At 51.7% G+C, this 16,210-nt stretch overlaps 8 protein-coding genes across 8 annotated transcripts; 2 read left to right on the plus strand and 6 right to left on the minus strand.

Moving 5' to 3' along the window:
• Positions 1 to 152: 152 nt before the first annotated feature.
• On the minus strand, positions 153 to 691 carry PpBr36_05585 (uncharacterized protein; the record flags this gene model as incomplete). Its single annotated transcript, XM_029892738.1, has 3 exons — positions 153 to 365; positions 463 to 554; positions 640 to 691. 3 exons carry the CDS (start codon positions 689 to 691, stop codon positions 153 to 155), a joined length of 357 nt encoding a protein of 118 aa, XP_029745809.1.
• Positions 692 to 1,534: 843 nt separating this feature from the next.
• On the plus strand, positions 1,535 to 2,479 carry PpBr36_05586 (uncharacterized protein; the record flags this gene model as incomplete). Its single annotated transcript, XM_029892739.1, has 1 exon — positions 1,535 to 2,479. One exon carries the CDS (start codon positions 1,535 to 1,537, stop codon positions 2,477 to 2,479), a length of 945 nt encoding a protein of 314 aa, XP_029745947.1.
• Positions 1,562 to 2,254, minus strand: PpBr36_05587 (uncharacterized protein; the record flags this gene model as incomplete). The annotated part of the gene is made up of 2 exons (XM_029892740.1): positions 1,562 to 2,045; positions 2,094 to 2,254. The coding sequence occupies 2 exons, from the start codon at positions 2,252 to 2,254 to the stop codon at positions 1,562 to 1,564; spliced, it is 645 nt and encodes a 214-aa protein (XP_029745948.1).
• Positions 2,480 to 3,167: 688 nt separating the features above from the next.
• Positions 3,168 to 4,811, minus strand: PpBr36_05588 (uncharacterized protein; the record flags this gene model as incomplete). The annotated part of the gene is made up of 2 exons (XM_029892741.1): positions 3,168 to 4,673; positions 4,755 to 4,811. The coding sequence occupies 2 exons, from the start codon at positions 4,809 to 4,811 to the stop codon at positions 3,168 to 3,170; spliced, it is 1,563 nt and encodes a 520-aa protein (XP_029745949.1).
• A 4,450-nt stretch (positions 4,812 to 9,261) lies between these two features.
• On the minus strand, positions 9,262 to 9,888 carry PpBr36_05589 (uncharacterized protein; the record flags this gene model as incomplete). Its single annotated transcript, XM_029892742.1, has 2 exons — positions 9,262 to 9,765; positions 9,835 to 9,888. 2 exons carry the CDS (start codon positions 9,886 to 9,888, stop codon positions 9,262 to 9,264), a joined length of 558 nt encoding a protein of 185 aa, XP_029745950.1.
• PpBr36_05590 (uncharacterized protein) lies at positions 9,310 to 10,394 on the plus strand (the record flags this gene model as incomplete). Its single annotated transcript, XM_029892743.1, has 2 exons — positions 9,310 to 9,922; positions 10,000 to 10,394. The coding sequence occupies 2 exons, from the start codon at positions 9,310 to 9,312 to the stop codon at positions 10,392 to 10,394; spliced, it is 1,008 nt and encodes a 335-aa protein (XP_029745473.1).
• Positions 10,395 to 10,701: 307 nt separating this feature from the next.
• On the minus strand, positions 10,702 to 13,013 carry PpBr36_05591 (uncharacterized protein; the record flags this gene model as incomplete). The annotated part of the gene is made up of 6 exons (XM_029892744.1): positions 10,702 to 11,700; positions 11,783 to 12,028; positions 12,113 to 12,281; positions 12,341 to 12,439; positions 12,557 to 12,581; positions 12,686 to 13,013. The coding sequence occupies 6 exons, from the start codon at positions 13,011 to 13,013 to the stop codon at positions 10,702 to 10,704; spliced, it is 1,866 nt and encodes a 621-aa protein (XP_029745472.1).
• An 813-nt stretch (positions 13,014 to 13,826) lies between these two features.
• On the minus strand, positions 13,827 to 15,546 carry PpBr36_05592 (uncharacterized protein; the record flags this gene model as incomplete). Its single annotated transcript, XM_029892745.1, has 2 exons — positions 13,827 to 15,396; positions 15,461 to 15,546. 2 exons carry the CDS (start codon positions 15,544 to 15,546, stop codon positions 13,827 to 13,829), a joined length of 1,656 nt encoding a protein of 551 aa, XP_029746036.1.
• Positions 15,547 to 16,210: the final 664 nt, after the last annotated feature.

Genomic DNA, 16,210 nt, shown 5'->3' on the forward strand with positions numbered 1-16,210 from the left:
GATAAGGATAAGAACAAAACGCCACAACACCAGCCTGCGAACGCGCTCCAGGTATCCCAACCCATCCCGAAGATGAAAAAGAGAAAAAGCAAGAAAAGAAAGAACGCCACAAGCGTGGCCATGTCAGGTCTTAAAGCAGCGCCCGCATCGCATTATCCATATCTCATCGGTTGTTGCCCCGGGGGTGGGCCACCCCAGCCAGGTGGTGGCCCATACTGTGGCTGCATGGGATATCCAGCGCCGCCTCCTCCTCCTCCCCCTCCTTTCATCTGTTGTACATCGGGTCGGTGCTCAAGTGGTTGTGCAAAGTTGCAAACGCGGCAGGTGATATCTGTGTAGCCTTTGATGGAAAGAGGTATGACGGGCTGAAGAGGAGAGGAGTCGAATGTCAGTTGCCCATCCTAGGTACCTAAACATGTACGAATGTTAAGCGACATTGGCTTTTTAGTGGGTCTTACTTACAATGAAGCAGAAGGTGAACCAAGGATTCGTCTTTTGGACGCTGGCGGCGTAATTTCCGCAGTTGTGGCATTGACAGGTGATTCCTTCGTATCCTGTTGCGGGCCATGAGCGCGGTCAGTGTGTTTGCTCCTCAGGAAAATGAAATGCAGACAAGGTGTAAGCGCGCCCCATGCATACCTTCAACTTCCTTACGGAAGGTGTGCTCGCCGCAGGTGAAGATGAAGCACATTGTATGAATGGCGCAGGCTGCGGCCGGAAGAGACGGGTGCTGAGCTTCTACCTCGTCTCTGTTCGTCAACCCTCGTCTGAGAAAGTTTAGGGCCTCTCCAACTGGGTACCGCGATGATCCGGACGAGACTCTTGAGATTGGTAGGCAGCTGGCTGATCTACCGTGAATGGCGACGCTATGCTACTATATAAATTTGACCTAGACTAGAAGCTGTAGCTAGGCTGGCAAGGGAATGCGATCAATCAAACGGCTTGAACATCAAGTCAGCGGCAAGGCAGGATTCATATACAATGGAATAAAGACGGAGTGTCCAGTCACGTACCTGCGAACCTCACAGAAGTAAGTTGGTAAGGTGGGTGCGTAATTGTGGCTGAGCATCGCCCCCACAAGGCCTTACAGTACAGAGGCCAGTCCCAATAGAGACTAGCGGCAGATCATTGCCAAGCAAACAAAGTATCCTCCTTGCCTTATCGTGCTTATCGCCCCTGCGAGTTTGTCTCTTTTTTTTTTTTTTTTTTTTTTTTTTCTCCCTTTGTCTCTCTTGCAATCATCCTTGCACTTCGATAGAGCTACGAACCCCACAGACATGGAGGAAACCTGGCGCAAGGCAAACAAAAAGTTTGATGTAATTACCTAGCTGGCCGTATCACGTCAATTTCCACTGGATTGGGCCTTGGGCTCACTTAAGCTCGGGGAGAAATAAACCTTAAATGTAATCACAAAGAACCGGTTCATCCTGCGACACGCGCCGCCGTTGACAACCCCAATCCCAAAACTAACCTGACCACGCGCCCCCCCTCCTCTACTCCCTCGCAAGGTGCCCAAACGCACCCGCGCGCCACCATGATCTATGATCTCAACATCAACTGGTCACCGTCCACGACTGCATCGGCTCTGGAAGTTACACTCCGCCAAGCAGCCGTCCTCGGCTTCGACGTCGTCGCCATCAACCACGCAATCAACAAGCTCCCCATCCCTTCGCCCATAACCAACCCACTCCCGCTGGTACCCCAGTCCAAGACCCTTCCGACCGTGCTCCGCCGCGCAACTGTCCAGTATGCCGACCCACGCGACAACCACCGGCTCGACGCCGTCGCCGCCGCCTTTGACATACTTGCCGTCTGCCCCACGAACGAGGCCGCATTCAACCACGCCTGCGTCAACCTCACAGAGCCCAGTATCCTCACCCTCGACCTGGCCGCCAACCTGGGCTTCTATTTTCGCCCCAAGAGCGTCATGGCTGCCGTGCGCCGCGGCGTCAGGATAGAGATTTGCTACAGCCAGGGAGTCGGTGCCCGTGATTCTCGGTCTAGGGCCCTCTTTGTCGCGAATCTGGTCGGGCTGCTCCGAGCCTCTAAGGGCAGGGGCCTGATAGTGTCGAGCGGCGCGGCCGCCGGTTCACCTGGACTGCTGCGGGCCCCCGCCGACGTGGTAAACCTCCTGGCCGTGTGGGGTATGGGCACCGAGAGAGCCCTGGACGCTCTCAGCGGGAACCCCAGGGGTGTGGTTGTGAACGAGGGTATCAAGAGGAGCGCGTTCAGGGGCGTAATAGACGTGGTGCATGGCGCTGGCGCCGCGGAAGGCGAGGAAAATGGGGGCGAAACCGCAGGCACCATGGCGGGCGAGAAGAAGGGCAAGCAGGGAGGTAGCCAAGAAAAGGGTCTCAAAAGGAAAAACGGCGAGCAAACCGGTGCTGGCGACGACCAGAAGCTCAGCAAGAGGCAAGCAAAGAAGCAAAAGCAGCAGAGTCAGGTTGTAAAACAAAGTAGAGGAGCAGGCAAAGGCTAAAGTCTCTCATTGTGTTTTAATCTTGCATTGCATTGGCGTTCTAGGTTGATTGCGGATACAGCTCATAGGCTCAATGGTTGGCCCGCATGGTCATAAACTGCGACATTGATTATCTAGGTATTTATTCATCATTTCAGGCCACTGCGACCTGACCGCACGTCACACTCGCTTCATTCTCTGACTGGGATCCGACAGTTTTATATATAACGAACTATAGGAACCCAACTACAGACATTCCAATATATGCTAAGGAGAACCCTTGCCGAACCGGTATTAGGAAGAAGCGAATCTGACAAGAAAGGAAAAAAGAAAACACTATAGCGAAACGCAGCCAGGCTTGGGGGGACATGCAAAAAAGAAGGAAAAAGAAATACAAAGAAGTAGAAAGATGATTGCAATGAAACCAAGTGAAATGACGGCCAAGGCAGTAGCCGCTAACTATTAGCCACTGTGGCGGGTATATCTCATTCTTAGAATCTTGTCCGTATGATACTGTTTTTATGGGACTCTTCTTGAAGCTTGTCATTAGCTGATAATCCGATAAAAGTCAACAAAAACGATTGTGCTATGTACTGTGGTATCTGATACATAGGAAATCAATATTAAACGTCTTGCCGACGCCACGGACAGCCAGAAGAGTAGAAAGATCTAGTTATCATAAAAAAAAAAGGGGCGGGGGGAAGACCGATTAAGTCCTAGGTGCCGGGTTCGCTGGTACCAATGCACCCAGCGATAGCACTGAATTGAGCGTCAGTCCGCTGATGTCTATGTTGGGTTGCGCAGGAGCTCCAGCATTGTTTGCCACATCAGGAGCAGGAGTTGTTGAAGGCGGGGCTGCAGCCACGGGAAGAGCAGTCGGGACAGTTGCTCCGGCCGCAGGCAGCGTCGAGTTGGGGATCTCGGCACCAAGGTTAAGTTTTGACGACAGTGCGGGGGTCGGTGACGGTGCTGCAGGAGCTGGGGGCGAAGGAGTGGGCTCAGGCGCCGGGGATGCTTGTGCGGGAGGTGTCGCAGGGGTGGCGGCCGGTGGCGGGGATGCTTGGGCAGGAGGAGGCGAAGACTCTTGCGCGGGAGGTGCCGCAGGGGCGGCGGCCGGTGGCGGGGATGCTTGGGCCGGAGGAGACGAAGACTGTTGCGCGGGAGGTGCCGCAGGGGCGGCAGCCGGTGGCGGGGATGCTTGGGCAGGAGGAGACGAAGACTGTTGCGCGGGAGGTGCCGCAGGGGCGGCAGCCGGTGGCGGGGTCGCTTGGGCAGGAGGCGTAGCAACTGGGTCGGTGGTGGCGGCCGGCGGGGCTGGGATCGTATTCTGACCAGCCGGAGGTGGGATGTAGGTGACCCGCTGGTTATCGGCTCCGGGTGGCGGAGGAAGTCCTGGGTTGGCGGCAACCGGCGGGGTGGGAGCGGCAGGAGTGGCCGCAGCGCCATCCGACTTGGTTTTCTCGCGCTGCGAGTCGGCGATCGGGATGACGGTGACACCAATTCCACCTCGTGGGCCTGTACCGGGAAGGAGCCCCGGGGGCGGGGAAGCGGCCGGGGCAGCGACCGGTGGTGCGGTCATATTGGGGGACGCCCCTGGCTCGATGGCTCCAAGAGCTGGCGGTGGTGCTGACGGCTTGGCGCCCTCAGCGCCACCCTTCTCCTTTCCACGATCCTTCTTCCCTTCTCCCTTTTTCTTGCCATCCTTTCCCTGTCCCTTTCCTTGGCCGGCCGCCGGTGCCGTGCCGTTAATAGCACCCAAGTTGGCGCCCTCGTTCTTCTTTCCTCGACCGGCCGCCGGTGCCGTGCCATTGATGGCGCCCTCGTTACCCTTCCCCTTGCCTTCCTTCTTCCCCCCCTCCTTCTTTGCGCCCTCCTTCGCGCCCTCTTTTTTTGCGCCCTCCTTCTTCTTCCCCTCGTCTACTGCAGTTCCGTTTCCTGCAGTGCCACCATTCTCCGGTTTTTTGCCCTTTTTGCCCTCTTTCTGCCCGCTGTTTCGTTTGCCATCGTTGGCGCCATTTTGTAGATCGGTGTTGGGCGTTGCGCCGTTGCGCTGTCCAGCGGCTTTCCCTAAGAGCCCGAGAATCTCTCGGACAAGGTCTCCGGCCGCAATGTTCTGACCCTGGCCTCCCGCAACTACCTGTGGGTTCGCGGGGAGGCCAGCTTGTTGTTTTGCGGCCTCTTTATTAAGTTGTCCAATGATATCGATAGCCACCGCCTGTCAAAAATTTGCCGTAAGGTGAGAATGTGCCTTCCTCAAATCATTCACTTTGTGTCATCACAGAAAGCTTCAACCCACCTGTGCCAAAACCGCGGATACAGCCAGAACCAGCAAGTACTGCAGAGAAAGTCTCATCTTTCTCTAATCGTCGACAAAAGGCGAGGTCCCTTCCTCTTTTGTTTGTTCAATACATCTAGTGCGCAGCACGTTGTCGAATGTGGATGTATAAAGAGCGTAGGTAACAGGCCAGCCGTCTAATAGAAAGGATGCTCTCGATGGGATCAACCCGAGCTTCTCTTTCGGTCAAACAAGTTGCTTGACAGTAATGAGCGTCGGTTCACAGGGGAAAGGAAGGAACAATCCCAATGGATTCGTGCTTCCACCTCGTTGTCGGGCTAGTCGATGACAAGATTAGGAAGGGAGAGGTCAGAGATGATGCAACAAGTGCTACACAGGGAACGCCCAAAACGATCCGGCGTTCGCTGCCTCGCTCTCGAACCAAAATCAAGTCACAATAGCGATGTAATGAGTGACAGGCAAGTAAGGGTTATCCCTCCAAGATATTGTAAGGTGTGGCGGCTCGGAGATCCGGATATACCCCCAAGGAATGTTGAAGCGAAAAAAGAAAGAAAAAAAAAAACCAAAAAAAATAAAAAAATAAAAAAATAAAAAAAATAAAAAAAAGAACACCAATCAAGAAAACAGATGCGAACTAGTCAGCGCGAATAGCTGTCTAAGAAGTGAGGGTAGAAGGCAAGGGGTTGAAAAGAACGCGCAACCCTCTCAATGGAGATCTTTTAGAAGATAGTTGGGATGAGGCTGGAACGGGAACGTGGGAATGAAAGTGGGAGGACGGAAGGTGGGAAACGAATGATTTTGGGCAAGGGACCACCACAAGATGGGGTCGACACCACAGGGACAAATCCAGGCTGTTTCAAGCCCCTTTCTGGGTTGTGACTTCGGCGACAAAACAGAGCTGGCCTGTCGCCCACTTCATGAATGCTTGGCGGCGCAGATGCCCAGGAGAGGCATGCATGGGATACCGCCCTAAATTAGGAGGGAGGGGTGTGAGTGAGTGTGATGCCGCCCTCCATTAAAGGTAGGTGCTATCTACAGTACGTACTCCGACTTTGTTATGTGTACTGTAAGTATGAATAGTACCTATTAAAGGGCAGCTGACAGATCTCGGGGCAAGGGCAACGCATGGGCTGGGAGGGTAGTGCTGTCTGCCTCCCTGATTCTGGAGCCTCCTAGAGTCTTGGGCGACTCCACCGCGAAGAAATACCAGACGCCACCGCTGCACTGGCGTGAAATATCAACCGACTCGTGCCATCAACAACGGCTGGCCACAAGGAGCTTTCTGTGGCAGCTCGCTGGTTCGCATTACCGGCAGATGCCAACTGCCACCGGGCGCCACTTGACACATTGTCAGTATCGACGACGGAGAACTGATCCCAAATGTTTAATCGACCCGGCATTGGGAATATCAGGGGATGAAATATTACTCCCGTCGACACTTAAAGAAAACTGGGACAGAGAAAAGAAAAAAGCCCCGAGGTTAACTCCTTGGCGGGTTAATTGCGGGGATGATCAACCTAGTCACCTTTTCGACCCCAACTGTGCATTAGTTCCAGCACCGATTTGTTAATGATTGATAATTAATTAGTACGTAGCGGTAAGTGATACATGCCTAGCTCAACCAGTTCTCAGTTAATACCTTTCCTACCTAATCCAGTGGCAGGCGGGCGTCGGGCGTCGGGCGACGAGAAGCGAAATGCCGAAGCAGAGGTTCGAGGTGAAGAGAAGTTTTGTCAGAATTTTGATACTTGCCCCTGACGAAAGTTGTTTGATGTGCGTGACCTTGGAGCAGGGGTTCTAGGGTACGGGAGACTGGAAAGGAGCTTGTGGGTCCCAACGGTGCCCCTCCTTGGCTCCATCCCGCTTCAGAGTGGTCTGACAAAAGGAGGCTTTTCGATTTTTGGAAACCCTAGGGGCCACGATCCGTCAATGCAATGATGCATAGATATCCATAAAATTGGTACAGTACAGTACAGTACAGTATCTACGTGATATCCCCTTTGTGTATACTAAATTTAAGGCAACACGCGTGCTTGGTGCACATCTTGGCCTTTCGAAGTATGTACGATAGTAGTAACTACCAAGGTAAATTGGCCTCGCGGTGGTGTACAGTACCGTACATGCTTCAAACACCTGCAGTGTCTTGATTGCCGCCAGGTCAATCATGCAAAACATCTAATCTTTTCCACACTGGCATGGGTACTGTATGGCTTAATAACCAGACACGTTTTTATCACTACAAAAATTATGACGCTAATGTCTTAACAGGACTCGAACATCATCATCAGCAAGGACCCCTGACGTTCATCACGACAAAACCACCGTCGATCACCCGTGTAAGCACACGAATGGGGAATCAAGATAGTATTTTTCTTTCCTTTCCTGTCTCCGCTACGAACTTATCCGTACATACGCTTTTTTTTTTCTCAATTTCCCCCGTCCAACAGACAAAGCACAATCAATACATGTGTCATATACCATGTGGTAAACTCTATGTTAGTAACCAACTCTACTTTACTTGAACGTTTGTTTGTAAAAGGCAGTCCCGGCAGCCACGACTTGGCAAAGAACATATGCAAGTCTTGTCATTTGTACCTTGCCTACCTTGTCTGTCTAGTTTCTGGTAGCGGCTTCGCCTTTTAACGCAGCCTGGCAAGTGTGGTTATTGGCATCTCGCTTGAGTTCCAATTTTCTTTTCTGGCGAGACCTTAAGTGATAGATAGATAGTTCAGCTCCAGCCTCTTGCCATACTATAAGTGGGACGGCACATTGGATCTTGGCGGCTCAAGTTTCCCCAGTACAGTAAAAGGTATCACAGATAATCTTGCACACCCTTTAACTGATTCTCGACGAATTGAAATCGTCCTTCATGATCCCATGGACGGTGTGAAAATCCTCTTTTTCGTCTGCAAGTCTGCTGCGATACATGTTCGGACGGCAGTCTAACTTTGGTATGCTTGTCTGTTTAGCGGAGGCTTGGTATTTCTTGGCTTCAAGGGAAAATGTGGCTCTTGTCAGTGGAGAAAAAAAGGGGAAAAAAAAAGATGGAAACCAAGTCAGTTGAAGCAAACACCTCTATTGGAAGCCAAACAAACGTCCCAATATCACTGCAATCCACACTTTCTCTACTCGTCCTGTACAGTATACACATGTTCTCTTCGGTAATAACATACCACCGTTTGTCTTCTTTTCTCATACCTCGTCACACATATGAGTTGAAAATCCAGACTGAGATCTGCGTCCTCAAGCACCACACACAGGCACGTGCAGGCTGCCATCGGATGATCAACGCTTGATGGGCGATCCTTTAGAGTATTCGGATTTTTGCCCATGGCCTCGTCAGAACCAACCCCTTGGCCCCCCTCCCCCTTGGCTTACTGTACTATACTGTAGGACAGGATTTCCACAAGCGGTAACCGAAACACATAGCTGCGACGCCTCTATGTGGAAAAGGTGGGGTGTTATTCTTTCCTCTTGTTTTTACCGTCTTCTTATTGAGTTACATTCGTTTCTTTGGTTGTTTTTATGTAATGAAATACTTTTTGGTGTAGAAACATAAGAAGGTCAACTTCTGGTTGCAGGCCTCAAGTTGTTGCTTGTTTGGTCTCAAAAGAGATCCATGCCCAGCCAAGTGATACGTACTGGAATTAAGATCCCGTCATCTACAGCAAGGTAGGTACCAAATACGAAGGATAAGCTGAAGGATATTCGGGTGAGAGTCCGCCTCACTTAAAGTTCGGATACCCACCCTGTCAAGCCTGTCTTGTCTGTCACCAACCACATACTTCTGGTGTATACCATGCCATTTTTTTTTATATGCTTGTCTCTCTCTCTCTGCCTCTGCCTCTGCCTCTGCCTCTGCCTCTGCCTCTGCATCTTTCATTGTGAAATTTTTCAGAGCGGCCCTTGTCCCTAACCTCAACTGCTTGTTATATAGCCTGCGTGGGTGGACTTGGTCAATATTAAACGAGAAAGCAGTTAGTCCAGTAGACTAGAATGAATTGGATCGGATCGAATTGAATTGAATTGACGTGACTTATGTAGCGCGGTTCGTTACGCCACACTCGGGTCGTGCCGTTTGCGATATGCTCCTTAGTAGCAGTGGTGGTTCAGTTCTTTGGATGGTTTGCGTCATGCCGCATTGCAGCGGATCTGACAGACCCGCCCGGTCTTCGGAGTTCTCTCATCGCCGCCCTGCGACGACAAGCCTTAACTAGCGTCAAGCTCGATCGAATCGAGTGAGCGCAATCGGTAAACTCTCGATCACCTTGCAGAAAGTCAGGCCTCACTCCAGGCGAGTGCGGTAAGCCTGCCCAGTCATATTTCCTTCTAGTGTTTCTGAATTTTGACCGATAAACCGTAATCGTTAATTGATCTACAAACCTCCCGCCTAGTCGTGCGGACACGAGCGCCTGCCAGCGTTGAACCAACAACAGCCGATCCGCCCGATATAGCATAAGAGTACTGCCTGCGTCTGGCCCCGGCCTGTCCTTGCCATTGAGATATTCTACTTAACAGTGAATAATTCTGGAATAACACTCGCCTTCTCTTCGCAATGTCTCCGATCGTCCACGTGCTGGACGACTATTACCTTGCCATCACCCTCCTTATCACGGTGGCCTACCAGCTCTTCTTCTTTGCCATCGCCTTCTCCTTTAAATTCGACAAACTGACCGACTTTGCCGGTGGCACAAACTTTGTGGTCCTTGCCATCATCACCCTCGCCTTCTCCGGCAGTCCCGATGTACGCCAGATCGTCGTGTCCGTCTTCATGATGGTCTGGGGCCTGCGACTGTCGGGCTTCCTGCTGTTTCGCATCCTCAAGACCGGAAAGGATGACAGGTTCGACGACAAGCGCGACAAGTTCTTTCCCTTCCTGGGCTTCTGGGTCTTTCAGATGTTCTGGGTCTGGCTTGTCTCGCTGCCCGTCACTGTGCTCAACTCGCCGAACGTCCGGGCCTATCAGCCGCAGCCAGCATTTGGGACCGGCAGGGACATAGCCGGAGTCGTGCTATGGAGCGTCGGATTCATCATGGAGAGCGTCAGCGATGCACAAAAGTACCGTTTCCGGTCGTCTCACGAGGGAAATAGGTCTGCCATCTGTGACAAGGGCTTGTTTGCCTTGTCGAGACATCCCAACTATTTTGGCGAAATGATCCTGCAGTTCGGTAAGCGACTCCCCTGCCGTCTTGAGGCCTTGAATGCCATCCGAGGCTGAGAGCAGCTACTAAACGGCCACTTTCAGGCATATTCACCATCGCTGTCTCGCCAGCTGAAGACGGCCCCGTCGGCGGCCAAGCCTTCAAGGCACTTTACGCAACTATCATCGGGCCCATCTTCCTGACATTGTTGCTTATGTTTGTCTCTGGCCTAACGCTACAGGAGCGACCCGGTGCCAAGAAGCGCTACGAAAAGGGCAACAACTGGGAGGGTTACAAGCGATGGTTGTCCAGGACAAGTATTCTCATCCCGTTTCCGCCGCAACTGTACGAGAAGCTGCCGACGTTTTTGAAGAGGACAGTGTTTTTGGAATTCCCAATTTACGTCTTCGACCCGGCCAAGCACTCTGATCAGAACAGGGCCGGTGACGAAGAGCAGGCTAGGCAAAGTGGCGATGGCCTTGTTGGCCCTCAATCATAGTGGTAACATTACTTGCCCTTTTTTTTGCCTTCGGTTCACATCTGGACGTCCATATAGAACCTGACAATATTGCCATTCGTAAATGAAAATGAAAGCTAAATTCAATGACACTAAGACATGGCACAGCATCATCCACGTTTCCTGTGCAGGCCGTGCCTTTGTGAGGCGTCAATAGTAGATACCTTGATATTTGTTTGAAGTTGAGCTGCCATACAATGAGCTTGCCGTTGAAAAATCTACTCAGTCTCTCTGCAAGACTCCGTCTATTGATTAATTGGTTCTTGATTTTCTGCCGCGTACATTTTCTCTATTCTGTACCCGCTGAGAGCGCCTTTTTGACTTCGGCTACGAGCTCATCCCTAGCAACGAGGTGACCCTCCTTATCGGGGTGATCCTTGGGCAAGCCGAGAATCTTCAGCTTGACTTTGCCCGCCTTCAGCTCATCTTCTCCCAGAATTACAGCCAGTGGCACGCCGCCATCCTCCGCAACCTTGAACTGCTGTTGCAACTTGGGCTTCACCTTTGCCGAGAACTCGGCCTTGATACCAGAATCCCAGAGTTGCCTCGCTATTGCGATGCGTTCTGGCAACAGGCCAGTAAATTCCTTGCCGCCGCCAAACGCCATGACATAAACATCAACCTCATTTTGACGCACCGTCGCCTGCTCTCGTGCCTGCTTGGCACTCATGATACTGAAGATGCGATCCACACCAAACGAGATGCCGACACATGGGATCTGGCCTTTGTCACCCTTGCCGCTAAACATGCCCACGAGGTTGTCGTAGCGTCCACCTGCAGCAATGCTGCCCACACCGACCGTGGGATCGTCTGAGCGGTCATCGTCCTCGCTTAACTGCTTCTTCTTGGGGGCCTTCTTTTTGCTGTCAGCTGGTGCAGGAGCGCCATTATCTGTCCCAGGCTGAATAGCGCCTGCAGCAGGGGCAACAGCTTCTCCTGACACCTTAGTATCGGATTCTCGGTTAGTTGGCTTGGGGGCAACTGCAGGAGCAGAACCCTCAGTCACTACCTCGTAAATAACGCCGGTGTAGTAGTCCAGGCCTCTTGCTAATGACAAATCAAATGAAATCTTGTCTGTAACACCAAAGGCGTCGAGGTATGTGAAGAGCAGGTTCATGTCCTCAATGCCAGCCTTGGCGTTCTCGTTTTTTTCCAACTTGGCATCGGCTCTAAGCAAGTCAACAATGTCCTTGCCGCCTTTGTGCTTGACATACTCGCCGATTGAGTCGGCGACCTCGGCTGAGACACCTTTCTCCAACATTTCATTCTTGACCTCCTCCCATGGCATCTAGAACACTTGTCAGCAACTGGTGAATGGATCAACTTGGTAATAAAACCCTTATTTTTTTTATACCGGGATGAAAACGCACTTTGTCTAATTTGTCAACTGCTGAGCTGATCGATCGAATTTTGTCCGAGGGCACTCCAGACACCTCAAAGAGACCGTCAAGAACTTTCCGGTGGTTGATCTTGATCGTAAATTTCTCGAAGTTTAGAGCCTCAAAGACCTCAACAATAATACGCAGAATTTCGGCATCTGGAATCATAGGGTCGTAGATTCCGGCAACATCGAAGTCGCACTGGTAAAACTCTCGCATTCTTCCCTTTGCGACGGCCTGGGGTCGCAGAAAGTCTCGTCAGTTAGTACTTGACTACATCAACGCTGCTGAAGATTCAAGACGGCTCCTCCATCAACGCACCGGCTGATCTCTGCGATAGACTTTTGCTATCTGGTAACGTTTCAGTTGTTTTATGTCGGTGTTCATTGCCAGGTAGCGTGCTAACGGCACTGTCAAGTCGTATCGCAACGAGCAGAGCTCGCCACCCTGGTCTGCCAGGTCGTATATCAACTTGCTATCCTCTCCATATCTGTGGCCAGTGTTAGCCATAGTCTCTCGCCGTCTAGAGGTAAGCTCCCAATATCTTACTTTCCGCTAAGGATCTCCTTGAGCTCGAAGACTGGTGTGTCGAGATTCGTTCCGCCGTGGCGTTTGAAGACTTCGGTGATGGCATTGAAGATACGATCCCTGGCGTTGGGGAAGAGTAAAGGTCGTCAGTTATGTTCTTGCGGGTCACCGGAGCATTTGTAATGTTTCTTCTTCCTTCTTCCACCTTATTTCACTAGGATATGGAGATTCGTCTACCTCAAGATCATGTCCTTCCTGCTCCCTGTAATGACGTGTCAGTCTCGGGCTAGCGAGGTATTGTTTTCGAGTTGAGAGAGGGAGACTTGGGCGGCTCGAGCGACGGAGTAATATGGAGTGATGACATACAGTCGCGGGTGCCTTTTGGGGTCTTGAGCTGGAAGCTCACCTTCCCGGCCTTGTCGTCCTTCTTCCCCATGACTGCGGCGGCCTCTGACGAGCCTTGAGCCGCACGCAAGGCTGAGTGAGGGGTGCTGGTAGTGGAATATAGAGCAGAAGTCGAGGATGAGGATGGATCTGTTCGCAATCTCAGAGAGGACTGTTGCTGGGTGTTCGTAGCTGTGATTTGCAACTTTGAAGGAGCGCACCGCAGATTATTCCACTTTCTCGAAAAAGCTGGTTTGTTGGTGGTGACTGCGCGTGCAATACTTGCCCTGACGCAAACTAGAGGCTGCATGAAGGCTGGTAGTGGGCGAAGGAGGGGCAAGGCTACTGCGGGACTGGGTATCGGGGGTTATCTGATGTAGTGCAGCAAGGTAGGTCCGGGTACCTTACTTAGTACCAAGGTGGACGGCTAGGTCGAGGTAGGCTCAAGATGATTGGATGCAAGAATTTCCATCACAGTCATGAGCTCTTCGTCCCCGCGCCGCTTGGAAATTTTGCTGTGACTCAATTGAGTTTAAGTTCAACATGCTTAGGGGCTTGGCACAAGCTCAGGGTTAGGGGTTAGGACAACTGCTCTGATTCTTCCTCCTATCTAGACTTGAATGCACCGGCTGCCATCCCACGGTATTATTTCTTCCCATTGCGTGTTATAACCTTATCGCGTTAAACTTCTCATCTAGTTGGTCCCTCTGCGTCTTTCTTACTCTGCATGTTATATACATTCTGTGACCAATGAGCAGGTACTAGCAGTAGGTCTAGACTCCAGTCTAATCCAGGCCTACAAAGTGAGAGTGGTGCCGGCAGAAGATCTTGACAGGGGTGGAAGTTCTCAACCGCCTGCAAAAAGATGCCGTGCGTTTTCTGGTCTGGAAGAGTGCATGTCACAATCCTTGCCTGCGCGCCTAGCGGGATGCTACAGTTTCCAAACTTTAGCTATCATACGCGCGACGACATACTATTCATTTAATGAATGCCAGCCCACTGAACTTGATCTGTGTACATGGACCACGGGATGACGCCAAATCCCTCCCAAAACTATACTGCAAGGTCTGGGCTGTTAGATTCGTCACGGAGCAATGGTTCGAGCACTAACAGTCGATGCGCCCTATGCATCACTATTGAAGATGGCGTCCTTGCATAACAATGCAACCTTCTTGAATAGGCGGCGCCACTCAAGCGGATCGCCCTTGACCTTGACGAACCTGACCTCCAGCAGTTCATGATCGCCTTCAAACACCATCTTGTCTATCATGATATCACCATGCAAGCCCTGGTTGCGAGTATCCACACCCTTTACCTTGAGTAGAGCGATGTGATCGCCGTCTACCGGCCGGGGCGCTGGTGGCTGCGGGATATTGAGCTGGTGCAGAGCGTCACTTAACATCTGTATGAGCAGAGCCGGCGGAATGTGTGAGAAAAATCGGGTAAGCGAGTACGAAGGGACGATGTCATGGAAGCGGTTCGCGCGTTGCGTGAGGCTCATGGGCACGCCCGGCGTTGAGGCGAACTGGCTCATGGACGGCTCAGTCTCGCTGAGCATCTCGTACATATCTGCCGCACGCGGGCGGTTCGCCTTCGTGGAAGCCCCCGAGCTCATGCCCCTGCGCACAGGCTGGGTTGAAGACACCTCGAAAGCACCCAAGGTACGCAGGCTTGGCCTCTCCCAGTCGAAAAGCGCATCGGTGATGGCAGGCGTCTCGGGTTGTGTAGCAGAGAATTTGGCAGCCCAGGCGTCTGGCCCTTCATCGAGGTCCATCGTAGCATCTTGACTTTGCCTTTGTGACGGTGTAGGGGCCTGGGAGAGATCAATGTGCAGGTTCTTCATCATCTGCGTTGCGAGATGAATGGGGTCCGAGACCCTTCCATCGGCAGTCAAGAGGCTGTTGTGCTGCGTGTACCATGGATGCTGGCGAATCTTTGTGAATGAGAAGCGCTTGCGAGGGTCAACGCTCATCATCCCTCGTAGCAGTGATAGCGCCTCTGAGGGTATCTTTTGCCAAAGACTATCTGTGCTGCGCCCATCCGTCCGAATATACTCCTGAAACTCCCAGCTTCCCTTGGTTGGCTCGTCCCATGGCGTGTTCCCTGCGAGGAGCACAAAGAGAATCACGCCGCATGACCATATGTCAACAAGGTCCGCCGAGTACCTTGACTGTATGGCTCGTTGATCTGACCTTGCTGTTTCCAGGACTTCAGGGGCAATATATGGTGGGCTGCCACACATGGTAGCGCTGAGTTTCCGTTGCCCCTTGTATTCGAACATGGTGGCCATCCCAAAGTCTGCCAGTTTCAAGTCACCGCTCTCCGACAGGAGAATGTTCTCCGGCTTCAAGTCTCGGTGTGCCACGCCTTTGGAGTGCATGAAGCTGACACCCCCAATCAGTTGCAGGAAGTATAAATGCGCGATTTTTTCCGGCACACCAACGTCAGCTTCTATTTTGTCAAAGAGATCACCTCCTGCGGCGTACTCCATGGCTATCCATTTCCAAACAGTGTCCTCGCCCGCGGCGAACCACTCGATGATATTGGGATGCTGGCCAATGTGTGAATGAAGAGAAACCTCCATGTTGATCTGTTTGGCTGAAATCCGGCCATGTTTGATGGCGTAACCCTTATGAATAAGCTTGACAGCAAACACAGGACTGGATTCTTCCAATGGAATGGCCTTCTTAATCCTACGGAGGATTAGCAATAAGTTGGTTTTTGTTGGTGGGCAACTGCATACAGTGGTATACTTACGAAGCATAAGCCCCGCGGCCGATTGTCTTGGATATAAACCGGAATGGTAAATCCTTTGGCAAGGGGTCCAGCTGAGATGACTGCATGATGTTACTAATACAAAGTGGACGGCGGCTAGGACTGCCAACAGATACAACTCAGTATACTGTTATGATTCGATTGCTGTAGGTTGGCTCAGGGCAAAGAGAAGCAAGCCCGTTTTGTTGCAATTTCAGTCAGGTACTTCGGTCCTCTACACCTCTTATCTTGAATACCTTGTCAAGTTAACTGTGCGAAAAGTGGAGGAACTCAACTTCAAGACAGAAACAAGACAAACACAGAGCAATCAGAGAATAAAATGAAATTAAAATAAAACAAGGCAAAACCACAGGTTTCTTGTATGGGCTTGCGTTCTCGGGCCAAAAAGGAGGATTCCCAAAAGCACACTGCTGAAATGGACAAACAATTGATAGCTTGGCACTGATTGCTTGCTTCTCTCAGTTGAGGTTTGTTTTTTGGTTCCAGTCAAGACGCGTTGGTCGCGTCCCATTTAATTATTGTTTCGTGGGGCACATGGATGGTAGAGTTCGATTGGCTGTCGCGGGGATCTCCCTCCTAGCGAGGCCGCGGCCGGCACCTGGTTGCTGGGTCAAAACGACTGGGTCAACTAATCCCACCTTCGTTATTTCCCTGTAGAGACCTGAAGCAACAAATCGCAGCAGCCACTCGACTGAAGGTCTTTCTAGGCACAAGAAACTGTCTGGACGCTAC

This window comes from Pyricularia pennisetigena, assembly GCF_004337985.1.
Source record: "Pyricularia pennisetigena strain Br36 chromosome 4 map unlocalized Pyricularia_pennisetigena_Br36_Scf_6, whole genome shotgun sequence".
In the NCBI taxonomy this organism is placed as follows: Eukaryota; Fungi; Ascomycota; class Sordariomycetes; order Magnaporthales; family Pyriculariaceae; genus Pyricularia; species Pyricularia pennisetigena.